The sequence below is a fragment of the Geotrypetes seraphini genome, chromosome 8 (assembly GCF_902459505.1).
Source record: "Geotrypetes seraphini chromosome 8, aGeoSer1.1, whole genome shotgun sequence".
Lineage (NCBI taxonomy): Eukaryota > Metazoa > Chordata > Amphibia > Gymnophiona > Dermophiidae > Geotrypetes > Geotrypetes seraphini.
This window is the reverse complement of record NC_047091.1, coordinates 111,460,258-111,476,557: the sequence shown is the minus strand read 5'-3', so window position 1 is coordinate 111,476,557 and position 16,300 is coordinate 111,460,258. Positions and strand designations below refer to the sequence as shown.

General features: G+C 44.6%; 1 protein-coding gene across 2 annotated transcripts in view; it reads left to right on the top strand.

The window, feature by feature from the left end:
* FZR1 (fizzy and cell division cycle 20 related 1) overlaps window positions 1-13,904 on the top strand; it is a 144,019-nt gene extending 130,115 nt beyond the window's left edge. For both annotated transcript variants that reach the window (XM_033953978.1, XM_033953979.1), the window contains 2 exons: window positions 6,317-6,409; window positions 8,495-13,904. In XM_033953978.1, coding sequence (XP_033809869.1) covers window positions 6,317-6,409; window positions 8,495-8,536 — 135 coding nt within the window. In that variant the 3' untranslated portion in view covers window positions 8,537-13,904. The remainder of the gene's footprint in view (window positions 1-6,316; window positions 6,410-8,494) is intronic.
* The last annotated feature ends 2,396 nt before the right edge of the window (window positions 13,905-16,300 follow it).

The following is a 16,300-nucleotide window of genomic DNA, read 5'->3' as shown; positions in this document are numbered from 1 at the left end:
CATCATCTTCCCTCTGTTCCCCCTATGGTCTGGCATATCATTCCATCTCTCTTTCTCTCCCCCCTGTGGTTTTTAGCGTCTCTCTCTTCTCATTTCCTCCACTCAGATCTGATATCTAACTCCCCCATTTCTGGGAATTCTCCTCTCTTCCCTTTTCCTCTTTGTTCTTCCTTCTCTATTTCCTGCCTCCGTCTAAATTAAATTCTTTCTTACTATTCAGTCCTCAGTTTCCCTCTTTTCATTGTGTCTACTCACAGCTTGCCACCCCTTTCCTTCATCCCTCCTCTATCTCACTAACTCTATCTTCTTCCCCCCTTCCAGCATGTGGGAAAGCAGCAGCAGTGGTGAGGAGGTGAGGGCCCCTCACCGCTGCTGAAGCAGACGGCACAAGTTCTCCCCACTTCCATCATCTGCCCCCTTCTCTCTCTCTCCACCCCAGGCAATTACATGTTATCCTGCCCCCCTCAGTGAATTGCCTGGGGTGGAGGGAGGGAGAGAAGAGGGCAGATGATGGAAGTGGGAAGAACTTATGCTGTCAGCGTCAGGCGCATGCAGGAAAGCAGCAGCGGTGAGGGGCTAGAGGTTATCTTCCTCTCATTCATGTCCTTGACACCTCCATCCCTTGGTCGGTCCCACAATTTCCAGAATATCCCCTCCCTCCATTCTTGTAGCCCAGCATCTCCTCTCCTGATATCTCCCTGTCCTTTTTCCTTCACTATCTTCCTATCCCATCTTTTTTCCCTCCTGTCCCTCTCCACATAATCAATCATCTCACCACTTCTCTCTTCCCTCCCCCTCAGGTTCGAAGATTGCTTCCGCTCTCTTTCCTGCTGTTCTCTTCTCCGTCACCCTATGATCTAGCGCCCCTCCTGCCCTTGTCCAACATTTCCCCTTCTCTCCCTCCCTCTCATCCCCTGCTCCAACATACAGTATTTCGACTGCCCTTCCATCTTCCCCTCCCCAGGCCTGCCGACTTCCACTCACTTACTGCTTTCTCCCGCCTCTGTCGAAGCCTGTAAACAACTTTAACACACGCCGCGGGGCTCTAACAGTGTGTGTGCCGCTGATGGCTTCCTTCCTCCCCCCCTCATGATGTAACTTCCCATTTGGTTGATGGTGGTGGAGGAGGAAAGTCGGTAGCGTCACGCGCACTGTTAGAGCCCCATGGGCTTCGGCGGCAGCAGCAGGAGAAAGCAGTCACCGGCCCTGTTTCGCTGATCGAGGAGGGGGCCGGTGTTGCCAATTGAGGGGGGGCCCGGTGTTGCCGATCGCTACAGGGGAGCCGGGCTTTCGCCATCTGAAAAATTTTGGGGGGAGTGGTCTCCTTCAGGTGGCCACTCTGACCATTTTGGACCCTAGGCACGTGCCTACTGGGCCTATCCTTTAATCCGGCCCTGCTGCTACCTAAGTCTTGAAAGCATTAGATGTGGCATGAAGCTCTCACTAATGGATAAATGAACTGAACTCTTAATTACGTGCTAAGTTTGTTGAAGTTTTACAGCAGAAGATATATCTTTAATAAACTAGAAAAAGACTGCCTAAAAGGAAAGTGTAGTAATAATAAAACCTGTTGTATCTTGAAACCTGAATAGGATTGGGCTAGGATTGCTGCATCTATTAATTTTGGGTGGTTTGAATCCCACATTATTGAGTTTTGAAAGCAAGCAGTGGTCAATATTTATTTATTCAATTTTCTATATCATTCTCCCCAGGGAGCTTAGAATGGGTTACATGAATTTATTCAGATACTTAAGCACTTTTTTCCTTTCTGTCCAGGTGAGCTCACAATCTTATGTAATGTACCTGGGGTAATGGGGTGATTAAGAGACTTGCTAAGGGTCACAAAGAGCAGTGTGGGCTTGATTCCACAACCTCAGGGTGCTGAGGCTTTAGCTTTAACCACTACGACACAGTGTTATCAGGATTGTTCTTATGACCTGAGAAAGGAAAAGTTCCATGAACTGTGGAAGTATGGTTCTTAAGAGTCTAGAATGCCAAAAGCTTAAAAGGTGTTTGCTTGCCATTCTCTCAAGTGTTTACTGGTCTAGAATAGCTGATATGGACATATTTTACCTTCTGTGTCGCCTACAGGATTTGGCTCTAAACATATGTCCTATATCATCATTGCTGCATTGTTTTTGTTTGTCTCTCAAAAAATTTAAAAAAAAAACAGAGACAACCAACAAAAACCCTTAAGTATGTGTTCAACTCAAGACTATCAGTGCCGTATATGGGACTTTGAGCAACATATCTGTTGTTTTCTCGATTCGTGAAAGGGCTCAAGATATCAAATCCTCCATTCCAACCTGCTCCAGCTGCTTTGACCCTACCAGTTATCCTCTCCTCTTGATGAAGCTTCCATTTGAAAAACTTACGACTTCATCTCTTAACCACCTTATTTAGACAGAAGTCTTCTTACTTAGGAGGAGTGTGTGGCGCAGTGGTTGGAGCTACAGCCTCAGCACCCTGGGGTTGTGGGTTCAAACCCTGCGCTGCTCCTTGTGACCTGGGCAAGTCACTCAGTCCTCCATAGCCCCAGGTACGTTAGATAGATTTTGAGCCCACCGGGACAGATAGGGAAAATTCTTGAGTACCTGATTGTAAAACCGCTTAGATAACCTTGATAGGCGGTATATAAAAACCTAATAAACTTGAAACTCGACTCTGTATCACCTCTGCACACCGAGTCAGTAAATTCCAATCTCTACTACTTAATAAATCTTACACAACAGTTTCTTTTGTTAGTTCTTCTCAATCATCTCCTCTTCCTAACAGAAGTAGACTCGAATTCTCATCTCAACCAGTCTATTAATTTTCCTGCCTTCTTCCTTAGACCACATTCTAATCTTGGGAGAGCTGTATTCCATTCATTGAACTGTAAACCCACCTTAGCTTATGGTCTACATCAAACTAAGCCTTTCAAAGCTACAACTTGTCTGTTGGGTTCCTGTCCTTCAATCCCAACAGACTAGGAGTTTCTGTAATCAAGAAGACAATCACTCCAAGGTTTGCAATCTGCATATTATTCTGCCATGCTCAGGCTGGGCTACCACTTCAAAGTCGAATTATAGCACACAAAGTAAAAATAATGGCATCCTCAGTAGTTCACTCCATTCCTCTTTTTGGGGGGACATTTAGGAAGCAGAATCTAGGTCCACAATCCATACTTTTCACATCCTATTTTTGTCCAGCCAAGCAGTTCTACAAAATTTATTCTCTATTTAGTTGCTAACTTCCCTCCTTCCCACTTGTAGTAGCTAGGGTGTCCCATCTGAGAATATGCTGCCTGCTTGTCCTGAGATAAAGCACAGTGACTTACCTGTAACAAGAGTTAGCCAGGGACAGCAAGCAGATATTCTCACAACCCTCCCTCTTCCCTAGTTGGCTTCTTAGCTTGTTTACTGAACTGATGGTCCCGCAGGCAAATGTCAGGTGGGAATGCACTCGCGCGTGCACAGTACGTACGGCCTTGAGACTTCTAAAAAAGTTAGTGACAATACACTTTCGCACTGTCTATACCAGAGCTCCGTGGGTGATGTCACCCCATCTGTGAGAATATCTGCCTGCTGTCTCTGGATAACACCTGTTATAGGTAAGTAACTGTGCTATCTTGTAGGGATCTTAATACCCTAACAGAAGAGTATGGTATGACCATAGAATGTAAGTATTCTGGTCGTAAGGTATGATATGCCTTATGTATCAGTAATAATAAACTGTATTCTATAGGATATAGGCAACCAGTGATAGTTTAAATAGAATGGCGTAACATGATCAGATTTATTTTAATTGCCTAATAATTTTAATGCTGCATTTTATAATGTTTGTAATATCCTCAATTCTGCCTTTGAACAGTCTGTGTATAGAACACTGCAATAATTAAATTTTGATATTAATAACGGATGAATCGGTGTATGTAAGACTTTTTTTTGTCAAAATATTTTCTAATAGAGTGTAACATCCTAAGGGTGGTAAACCCTTTTTTAAAATTACATCTGTCACATGATCACTAAAAGTTATATCATTATCAACCAAATACTCTCAAGTATTTGAATTTCTTTACTGGGAAGATTTCTTCTCCCATAAAATTAATTGATGCTTTTAGGTCAGGATATGCTCCATGGAACTAACAGATCATAGTTTTATCAATATTCAAGACCAGCCTTTGCTGCTTCAACCAGTTCATCATTGCTGATAAACAGTTTTTTAACTTTAAGTCCTTTGTGTTTGGATCATCTCTGGCTGTAATTAAAATATCATCTGCATAGCAGTAGACTCATACTGAAGTCCTGAATCAATGTTAATAGGAGTACCAAAAAAATATTAAACAATACCGGTGGTAATTCTGAACCCTGAATTACCCCACATTTTATCTGACGTTTCATTGACCTGTCTTTCTTTATAACTACTTGAAATGTTCTATCAATTAGGAATGATTTTAAACCATTCCAACACAGTTTATGAAATCCCTATATCTTTTAAGTCTCTGAAGCAGCAAATCATGTCCACCAGATCAAAAGCTGAAGCCAAATCAAGACCAACCCCTAATACCAGATTCTCGCTGTCTAGTATCTCATGAGTCTCAGTTAAGAAACTGGTAATGATTATTTCTTGTACAACCCCATTCTATTCCTGAACAAATGGGTAGTCAATCCCATCTCGCAAGATATAAGAACATAAGAATAGCCTTACTGGGTCAGACCAATGGTCCATCAAGCCCAGTAGCCCATTCTCACGGTGGCCAATCCAGGTCACAAGTACCTAGCCAAAACCCAAAGTGTAGCAATATTCCATGCTACCAATACAGGGCAAGTAGTTGCTTCCCCCATGTTTTTGTCAATAACGAACTATGGACTTTTCCTCCAGGAACTTGTCCAAACCTTTCTTAAAACCAGCTATCCGCTCTTACCACATCCTCTGGCAATGCATTCCAGAGCTTAACTATTCTCTGTGTGAAAAAAGTTTCCTCCTATTGGTTTTAAGAGTTTTTCCCTTTAATTTCATCGAGTGTCCCCTAGTCTTTGCAATTTTTGATGGAGTGAAAAATCGATCCACTTGTACTTGTTCTACTCCACTCAGAATTTTGTAGACTTGTAGGAAGCTTCATTTGAATTGTTTTACTCCTCCTTTTTTTTTTACCTCTAGACTGCCCTCCAACTTCCAGTTGTCTTCCTTGTCTTCCTACAAGCGAGATAGTAGGAGCTAGTCTTTTCTGCTTGTGTCTATTTTTATTTACGTCAGTATTTTTTTTGCTACATTTTTTGTGATTTCTTTTTCATGCTGCAGAGGATCCCTTGAAGGGACAGCTCTGGTTGCAGGCGATCACAGGATCTGAGGGGCAGACTCTGCTTCCATTGGGTTGGCAGCTCAGCAGTGCACCCACCTGGACAGCCTGCATTCACAGTTCAGACCTCAGAGACCGTTCCCTTGGGAGCATAGCTTGCCCCAGGTTCGTCCGCTAGTGGGTTCGAGTACAGGCTGCAGGACTCCTTGGCAGTTTTTACTGGATCGGGGCCTACTGCGTTCCTCCACCTTTTAGCATGCGCAGGTTTTGGGAGAAGTGTGGAGGTCCCCTGGCTAGTTCAGTGGGCCCAAGAGGCAGTCAGAAAAGGCAGGCAGTCCAGGTCCCAGGGTTCTTTAAGCAGAGGCTCTCCCTGTAAGCTGTTTCAGCTTTCAGCTCACAGCCTGTGAGATCAATTTTTTTTTGGCGGGAGGGGGGGTCTCAGCTTTTAGGTTTTAAAGGTTTTGGGAGTAAGCCCTAGGTTCCCAGACCCCAAAAATCTTAAATTCTTTAACAGCCCTTCAGACCAGCACAGAATGGATGGGTTTACGCTCCTCTGTCAGCAGGTGGAGACTGAAACATAATGAGTTTTGGCAGTAGTACAAAGTGGGCTGTGCAGTCCCTTCTATAATCAGTCTATTCTCAGTCTCCAGCAGGTGGTGGTGATTAGACTTGTTTCTCAGGGAGTATCCCTGTACCCGTTCCTCTTTTCTGTGTCCTATACAGGTATGACTGTCTGCTTTTATATCATCTGGAAGTTAGAGGGCAGTCCTGAGGTTCAAAAATATGCAAATGAAGGGAGGGGAGGTACAAAAATGTGCAAATGAAGCTTCCTACAAGAGATACATAACCCACTTGTCCAAGAATAGAGTGTGGTTTTACAAGAAAGATTAGCAAAGGTAAGAGTTTAAATTGATCTTAACCTAGGTATGAATGGTGAAATTGATTGCTTTCTAGTAAGCCGCTCAATACTGCCAATAAAATGCTTTTCCTTTCATAACTTATCTTCCTTATTTCACTTTCTCCTTCCCTTCTCAGGCAATGTCTCCTGATGGCGAGGCCATAGTTACAGGAGCTGGGGATGAAACACTGAGATTCTGGAATGTTTTTAGCAAAACACGCTCCACAAAGGTACCATTTCTGCTAGCATGGTCTGTGCTTTCAAAGACTTAAGTGCTGAATTTAACCATGTGCAAATGTACCTGCTGTAATCAGAGGGCACCACACTTTGTACAGTACTGTTATGCAGGCTTTTCAGGAAAAGCATGGAATTTAACATAAACACAGCTGTTTTCCTTTATATAAAATGATTGCATTTAGAACTTGAAAAAATGATGTATTAGTGTGCCCTTCTGCTTGTATAATGTCTCATAAGCATTAAATGTACCAAGCTAGACTATAAACATAAGAATTGCTGTACTGGGAGAGACCAAAGGTCCATCAAGCCCAGTATTCTGTTTCCAACAGTGGCCAACTGAGGTCCCAAGTACCTAGCTAAATTCAAAATAATGAAATAGATTTTATGCTGCTTATCCTAAGAATTAGCAGTGGATTTCCCCCAAGCCATCTCAATAATGGCCTATGGAATTCCCTTTTAGGAATTTATCCAAACCTTTTTTAAACATCACTAAGCTGATTTCACCACATTCTCTGGTACTATCTTTTAAGTTGATCTAAACTAGAAAACCAAGAGTGCTAGATTATGACTAGAAGTACAAACCCAACCAGATGTTGTACAGATTTAGATCTATCAGTAAGCAGCTAATGTATATACTCGAATATAAACTGGGATTTTTTGGTCAAAAAGTCCCAAAAATGAGGGGTCCTGGTTTATATTTGGGCTAGTGTCCTCTTGCAGGCTGCCGCCAGGCTCTGCACCCTACCCCCCTCCCTGCCCGTCGTACCTGCTCTGCTGATCACTGGTGGTCCAGAGGTGCAGTGGGTAGGAGCGAGCTTTCCATGCTCCTGCCTCGCTGCTAACCCAATCGGTCGGTGGCTGCCAGGAGGTCTGGCTTCTTCAGCCACTGAGTGGCTTCCTGACTGGCTCCTGCGAATTCTCACGAGAATACGCAGGAGCCAGTCAGGAAACTGCTCAGCGCTGAGCAGCAGCACCAAAGTACATTCCTGCTTGGTGCTGCTTAGTGGCTGAAGAAACCAGAACTCGCATCAGCCACAGCAGCGACCGACCGACTGGGTTAGCAGTGGGGCAGGAGCATGGAAAGCTCACTCCTGCCCGCTGCACCTCTAGACCACCAGGGATCGGCAGAGGAGGTACAACGGACAGGGCAGGGGGGGAGGGACAGGGTGCAGAGCCTGGGAACGAAGGAAGGGTGCTGGGTAAAGAGCCAGGGAGGGAAGGGGGATGGGTGCAGTGCCTGGCAGGGAAGGGGCTGAGTGCAGAGCCTGATGGAATGGAGGGAAGGGAACTGGGTGCAGTGCCTGGCAGTGAAGAGGGCTGGGTGCAGAGCCGGGAGGATAGGAAGGAAGGGGGCTGGTTCAGAGCTTGAAAGGGGAGGGAGGGGGAGATAAGGGGGCTGGGTGCAGTCCCTGGCAGGGAAGGGGCTGGATGCAGAGCCTGACGAGGGATGGAGGGAAGGGAGCTGGGTGCAGTGCCTGGCAGGGAAGGTGCTGGTTGCAGAGCCTGACAGGGATTGAAGGGAAGGGGGCTGGGTGAAGAGCCTGGCAGTGAGGGGGCTGGGTGCAGAGCCAGGAGGAGAGGAAGGAAGGAGCTGGGTGCATAGCCTGAAAGGGGATGGAAGAGGGCTGGGAGCTGTGCCTGGCATGGAAGGGGCTGGGTGCAGTGCCTGGCATGGAAGGGCTGGGTGCAGAGCCTGACAGGGGAGGGCACTTGAATATTAAGCCGCCCACCCAAATCAACCATTTTTCCTCCTTTTTGGAGGGAAAATGAGGTTCTCGGCTTATATTTGGATTGACTTGTATTCGAGTATATATGGTAATTTGCTATAGGTGTAGAGACATGTGAGTTCTACTCCAAAAGTACAGTTCATTATCCTTATCCTGAGGCTACCCCCTCTCCCAGGCACTGTGGTAGTCTGCAGTAAGGTCATTCTATACATGGTTTGCTATGAAGCAGACAGAGGATTATAAGTTGGGAAGAGCAGATAATATCAGAATTGGACTTTGCATTGAGTAGATACTGATTACGATATCGCTATGTATTTACAATTTAAGTGTATTTTTTTCTCCCCATTATAGGAGTCTGTATCAGTTCTTAATCTTTTCACCAGAATACGATAAAAACTCTCACCATTACAAAGCGGTATCATTTGGCAAAGCATTTGGGGAGAATACCACTCAATATTCAACATGATGGAGCTCAGAACAGCAAGGAACCTGAAGACATTTACAAAAAGGGGGATGGGGGGAGCTAAGCAACGTTCCAAGATTTCCTATTAAAACAAACAAAATCTGTTTGTGGACTATGTTAAACAGTATTTTGGACAGATTTGGGGGGAGGGTGCTGGGATGTAGGGGAGGAGTTGTCAAAAATATCAGCTCATTGGTTGTACTTCAAGGAGGCAGAATGAAAGACCAACACCATTTTTTTTTTTTTTTCATATTATTGAGTAATATGTGTTGTATGGACTACTTGGCAGATTAGAATCATCTCTTTATTTTGAATTAAGAATGCAAAGGACAGGTTGTGATATCCTACCACACATTCGGCACTTCCTTCAGTTATCTGCTCAAGTCTTTCAATTCATATTTAAGGCACCATGCCTCAGGTGGGAATGAAGCCAGTTTTTGATGGCAGAGGGAAATTGTCTTTGGAAGGCAGAACTTGTTACTTCCTATCCAGGACATAGTTCTTTTTGGCAAGAAATTGGACTTCCTGAAGGAGAAATTACATCCTACCTCTGTTTTGGGTTATGAGAAGTTTTTTTGTGAGTTTCTTGGAATTTATTTGTGCTGTATAGCAATTTGGCAGTATCACATGAACAGTTTGGGTTTGAAATATATTGCTTTTATGGCAGTGGCGCCAACATTTCTATCACTGTGATGTAATGGTTTTCTGTTTAATTAGTTAATGTGTCAGGAAACCTGCATGAGAACAGTCCATAGACCTGCCTTGTGTTTATGCCTTGCCTGGTCCTTGGGTTTTTAGTTGGTGGGAGGTAATTAGCAGTTTGAAGGGGTGGGTTGGTTGGTTTGTTTTTTTTTGTAAAATACCCAAGCTTAAATGGCACTCTAGGTTATGTCACTAGACTGAAGCCACTATTGACTCTCCCCTTATTCCCCCCCCCCCCAAAGTCAACACCTGCTGTTCCCATGGAAATTTTTCAGATGGGTAGATAAGAAAGTACTGAGATTCTTTTTCACCTAGTAAAGGGCCACAAAAACAGACATCATGTTATGAGAATCAGGTGCTCAACATTCAGTGTTTTTGGTTTTAAGTACAAAAGTTTTTTTTAACTTTAATTAGGTTGAAACCTGGGAGCATTTAAAATCTTTTTTTTTTCTTGTATGTAGATCAAAGAAGAAAGATGGTATAAGTGAACTTGCTCCTTTTGTCTTGTGGAATGCAGTGGTATATTATAAAAAATGCACTTGATTTTTTTTTATTATTGCTATTTAAAGAAGAGAGGTATTGAATAATGAGGGAAGAGCTACCTTCATGCAGAAGTTCTGTCCAGTCAGTCTAAATGTGCCAACATTTTCCAGTTCTGTTGTATATATTTATTTCTTCTTAAAGTCTGTTTGAATGTAAACGGCATGTTTTTTGGGTTTTGTTTTGTTTTTTTAAAATCTTTGTCTCCCAGCTGTGTGTTTGTATTATAGATGAGTCCTGGGAATAATAATGGCTAAGGGAAAGCAGCAGTAGAAGAGTTGGAGCTAAATGGTGATGCATAGGACAAAGCACCACAGAAAAGCAAAATCACTGTTTCTCAAGACTTGATATTCACTGGAAGTGTGAATTAGAATACCATTTCCATTCAGTGCCAGGCAACTACTTATTAAGAGCTAACACAGATTAAATCTCAATCTGGCTACCACCCTGGTGTTGGAATAAGATTGAAACCAATTTATGAATATTTTATTATCAGACTGCCTTTAACCCAATCCAGTCTTGATTCTCCCACCTGATGAAATCTATAGATTTCTACTTACCCCTTCTTGTTTCTTCTGTTGCTACTTGTCTAAATCCAAGCCCTCATTGTTATTCAGAAAAAGCGTGGTGGATAATCTTTCCAACTGCCTCCTGTACACTGAGGGGTATTCACTTCAGTCCTTCAGAGTCAGACATTGGTCTGATTTATTGGATATCCATTATGGATATTGATTAATTGCATGTGTTTGGTGTAAAAGTCAGATAATTTGCATTATTGATTACCCTGAAGCTAGGCCTGGTTGGATCCCTCGGAGGGCCATTATGAATATCCTGGTATAAGTCATAAAGGAGAGCTTGAAGAGCATGAGGTTTGGAACCAATGCATGTTGGAAATTACCAAATCATTTCATCTACCAAATCAGTAAGACATGGAGCTTTGTTTATTTGATCACTTATGGCATCTTTTACAAAGCAGCGCTAGCAGCTGCCGCACAGCGACAGCCCCGAAGCCCTTTAAATCTCTATGGGCTTCGGGGCCGCTAGCGCGGCTTTGTCAAAGAGACCGTTAGTGATGAGAGCTAACAACCTGTTCATTGTCCTCAATATTTCCACAATCATCATAGAGAAGCATCACTTTTCTTATGCTATACTAGTTGGAAATGAGAGCAGATTTCACCGAAGGCAATATCTACAATGAATCACTATAACACCTAAAGCTTTTAGAAGTTTTTTATTTTATTGGAAGATTTTGATAATTGTAAACTTAAATATTTTCTTCATTTTGGTTTTAATCTGACAGATGTCGCCTTCCTTGAAGCTGACATGTATTTATTGATTTTTAAAGTTGGGCCATGTCTAGGAAATGACTGGTTGAGCCCCAGAGATGAGGACAGATTTTAAAGGACAGGGGAGGAAAGTATTGGATTGCCCATTTTACCAAACTACTCAAGGGTTTTTGAGATCAGTAGGGCCATGGAAACATTCAGTAATGTCCCTCTCCTTTGCATAAGCTTTCATTTCTTTGGTGATTTTCAGCCAACATTTTTTAACTGTAGTATGAGATGTGACTCTGACTTTCAATATTTACTGTGGTGGTCTTGCACTCTGTGACTGTAGGACCTTAGGATACCTATTGCATGAGCCGCAAACATCTATCTTACAAGTTAGGCTATTATAGAGCCAGTGCGGCCGTAACATTCCATACTGCAAGTCTAACATGTAGAGTTCCTCGGGCAATAATACAGCTCCATATCAAAGAAACCGTTAAATGACTAAAGGATCTTTTGTGGTGTTCGAGTGATCTTTTTGTCCTGATCAGTGTAGTCTTGTTTGCTATTTTACCTTCATACCCACCAAGTGAGGTTGAACTTTATTGGTCTCCAACAAATGCACATGAGATTGTTTAATGCCCTAAGAGGATTTCACACAGCTGCTAACAGATTGTGTTTGTAGGAAAGGTTTGTATCTTTAATTTTATCATCCAGATGTAACATTTGATATCTCTTCTTTAGACCCCCATTTCAGAAATTATACATCTTGTGCTTTAGGTGTTTTAGGCATTTACATCTCCATTGTATAAGTTGCTGACACGTACAACCGCTAGGGTTTTATGGCTGAGCTGTGCCAGTTTGGGCTTAGCTTTGCGTTCTTGTGAATTCAGGTAAGCCCAAGCATCCCGGTCAATGGATGAGGTTCAGTATTTTCTGTCAAGGATTTCTTGCTGAGAAAAAAAATGAATAAGAGAATTATAATCTTCACAGTAACATGCTGCTAACTGCTAATTGTATTTTTACCTGTTGATAACCTTACTAAGGACAATTTAAGATGGATCCTTTATTAGGACAATTTAAGATGGATCCTTTATTAGGCTATTTGAAGATAACTACCAAAACATTGTGAAATTCAGGACAGCAGTAGCCTGCACCTCTGCAAAAATGTTTGCCCATGAATGTTTTGATGACAAATTTCAGGCTGGTGGGTACCTGGGGTGTACTGTGTTTTCTTTTATCACTGAGCCTTCTGAACTTCTAGTTTTAAATTTAAAGGGTCCCCTAAAATTGATTAAATCTCTCCTCTTGCATTCCGATAAAGAATGGGAGGAGGATGAAATTGTGATTCCAACACCCTAAAGATATAAGTAGCATTACTGTTTAAGCTAGCATACGATGTCACAGGACTTGGTTATAAACCTGAAGAGACAGACACAAATAGCAAGTTGTGTTTGCAACTTAAAACTTTGCTTACGATCTGGATATTCCTGGGGATGGATTTGTAGGGTCAAAAAGCATTAAAATGCTGTAAATTTTGCAAATTCTCATGTATCTGGAAGGTGATAAAATATTATAGGGCATTAAAAACAGTTTAGTTATGGGTGATTGCAACTGAAAAAACAATCTGATTTTGATATTTTTGCCTGATGTCTTATGGTGAGGAACAGTGCAAGTGAAAGAGAAAAATGAAGGGTCATGTTAGCTAATGGCCCTCCATATAAGCTTGAGGGCTCATGTATGGTTTGATAGATTCAACAATTGAATAGCACCTCTCAGGAACTGGGGGGCATATATTCTGATTTTTATATAACTGCTGTTGATAATACTTGGTAACATTTGAGATACCTCTAGTAGCTTATAAGAAGGTGTACTTAGTGTGCTTATCCTCTTGATCCCCACAAAGTGTCGGTATAAGAGAGGCAAAATTCATTGTTGGAATTAAGGGTTCCAAGAGTTGGCAGATTCCATTGGGTTAATATGTTTCTCAACTCTGTCCTGGAGTACTCCCTTGCCAGTCAGGTTTTCAGGATATCCACAATGAATATGCATAAACTTGATTTGCATACATTGCATCTATTATATGCAAATTTCTTTCATGTATATTCATTGTGGATTTCCTGAAAACCTGACTGGCAAGGGGGTGTTCCAGGACTGAGTTGAGAAACACTGAATTTATAACACAAGGTGAGCCATGTTGTCAAATCGCACTGTTAATGAGGTAAATTATTTCTGTGTAGAAAATGATTGAGAGGGATCATTTTCCTTTCGTGTAAAAGAGATTATAATCAACTTGAAAGAACAAGCACTGCTGCAGACAGAGGGAAGAATACATTCAGGGTATGGGATAATGTGGGACTCTCGCCTTCTTAGGAAGTTATATTGAATGTGTAAGCATGTGTATATGTATGTGGGTGAGTATGGGTATGATTTTGTTTCTATAACATTGTGAAGACTATTCAGATGTTCAGTGACTGACTGTCTAGGGCCTGGAGTGTGCTGCATGTATATTTGTAAATTGGAGAAGACAGGAGTATGGAGAAGAGAGAAAAAATTATTGCCTACTTGTATTTTCAGTGTATGAACCCTAAAATTTCCAAGTTGTACAGTTGTTAGGTTTCAACGTCCAGTAGGGGGGATGAGTCATCTTAGTTTATGCCAGAAAATTTTGTAAGTCTGTGACTGTGGTATATATTGTCATTCCGTGCAAAAAGATATGAAGAAGAGAAATTTGTAATTTTTCATGTAAATTAATGTAACTGGCATTAAAACCAATTGTGAATTTATATTTAGTGTCTGTGTGTGATGTTGGTCTGGCCCTGTGGTGTTTACTGCTGTACACTGCCATGTAGAGATGATACAAGTTTAATTTGATTCTAGCATTATCCCAGGACAAGCAGGCATTATATTCTCACATGTGGGTGACGTCATCTACGGAACCCCAGCGCGGACAGCTTTTCAAGCAAACTTGATTGAAGTTTCAAGTTTGCTACACTGCACCACGCATGTGCATGCCTTCTTGCCCACTAGAGGGCGCATCCCCACCTCGTGGTCCTCAGTTCATTCTCTTCCGCGGAGCCAGAAGCCCTGTGGAAATTGTGCTCTTAGTTTTTGCCTTCTGTCACCGCGGCTGTGTCTCTTTTTTGACTCGGTCGCTGTGTTTCTCTTTTTTGTTCTTTTTATTTCTTTCAGTTTTCGTCAAAAAAAAAAAAAAAATTCTTTTTCGTTCGGCTCCGGGGGCTCCCGATAGCCGCAGCCGCGGGACCTCGCTTGTTCCCAGCCGGTTTTTGGGCCCATGTCCCGTCCTGTGACGGGCTTCAAAAAGTGCACCCGGTGCGATCAGCTTCTTTCTATTACCGATCCTCACCGGTGGTGCTTGCGTTGTCTGGGCCCTGAGCACCCCACCGACACTTGTTCCCGGTGCTCCACTTTTCAGAGGAGAGCTCTCCGCCGCCGTCAGGCTCGCATGGCAGAGCTCTTTGCAGTGGACCCCGTGGCGGGGAAGGCCTCGACGTCGGCCTCGGCTTCGGCCCCGGCCTTGACCTCGGCCTCAACTCCTTCGTCCTCGCCCCGGGAGCCCTCGACGTCGAAGCCGGTGTCTTCGACCACGAAGTCGGCGAAGGGTAAGTCCTCACTTCCTTCTTCACTTTCAGCCTCGAAGAAGCCATCCTCGAGTTCCTCGGTGGGGGCGGGTGGGTCGTCCTCGGCCCCGCCCCGAGAGCCGAAGTCGGGTGCCCCGCGGGAATACTCGTTACCGAGGTCACCCTCGAGGGAGCACCCGACGGCCCCGGATCTGCCCATTATGATGGGGGTTCCCGTCTTCCAGGACTTGCTCCGGGCTCTTATCGCCTCGGAGCTGTCCGGGGCCATCACGCACCTTCAGCAGGCTTCGGCCTCGGCTGCCCCGGCGTCGGTGACCTCGGTCTCGGTGCCCTCGACTTCGGGCCCGGGGGGGGGGGTTTCGGCCTCGGCCCCGACCTTGCCCTCGACCTCGGTTGACCAGCCTGAGCGGAGTGTGCGGCCTCGGGACAAGGTGCGGCGAGTTCGGAGGATCTCTTCCTCTTCGTCCTCGTCGAGGTCCTCCCGGGGTTCCTCGCCCTCGGGTCGGCCTCAGGCGAAGAGTCGATCGAGGAAGCCGAAACGCCAACGGGCTTCTCCTCGGCGCCGTGGTCGCTCCTTGCCGACCGGGGCCGAGACCCTGCGGGTCTCCGAACTACGCCTCGATAATCCGAGGCTGTTCCGTTCGTCTGAGGTTGAGTGCTCGAGGGACTCTTCGCCAAGACGAAAGGGGCGTGCCTCGCTGCCCCATACCCCGGGGACTTCCCGAAGGGGTTCCTCGGGGCATGGGCGTTCCCCGACCCCGCCTCGATCGCTCGGGGCGGCTTCTTGGGGTTCGGGGTCTGGCACGGGAAGGGAACCTCGTTACTCACGCGAGGCTTCTCCTTCCTTCTTGGCGAGGCGCTCGTCTCGATCTCCCTCTCCACCTTCAAAGCCCTCCTCTTTCTCTAGATTCGTTCTGGATATGGGAAGTGCTTTGGACCTTGGTCTGGGAGCAGGATCACAGTACACCAAGGAGTTTTTGGAGGAGCAGGATTTACCCTCTCCCCCCAGAGAGACGCCTCGGCTCCCTCTTAATAAGGTTCTTAGCCAGACCTTCTTGAGGAACCTTGACTCCCCTCTTACAGTCACAGCGGTGCCTTCTAAGATGGAGTCCAAATATTGCACTGTTCCGTGCAAGGGCTTTGATAAGGCACAGCTGTCCCACCAGTCCCTACTGGTGGAGTCGGCTTTGAAGAAGTCACAGCCTTCCAGGGTCTCTGCGGCAGTTCCCCCCGGACGGGAGGGACGGACCTTGGACAAGTTTGGTCGTCGCCTCTATTCCAACTCTTTGATGGCGACCAGGGTCCTAAATTACGCATTCACCTTCTCGTCTTACTTGAGACAGATGGTGAAGTCGTGGCCGAGGTTTTATGGAGTCATGCCGGATTCCCATAAAGAGGATTTTGGGGCTTTTATGTCCAATTTGTCCCAACTGCGTCTCTACCTCTTCCATGCTGTATATGACGCATTTGAGCTTGCCTCTCGAGTGTCCGCCTTCTCGGTGGCCATGCGCCGCCTGGCATGGCTCCGTACCCTGGATATGGACCCAAATTTGCAAGAACGTCTGGCCAATCTTCCATGCGT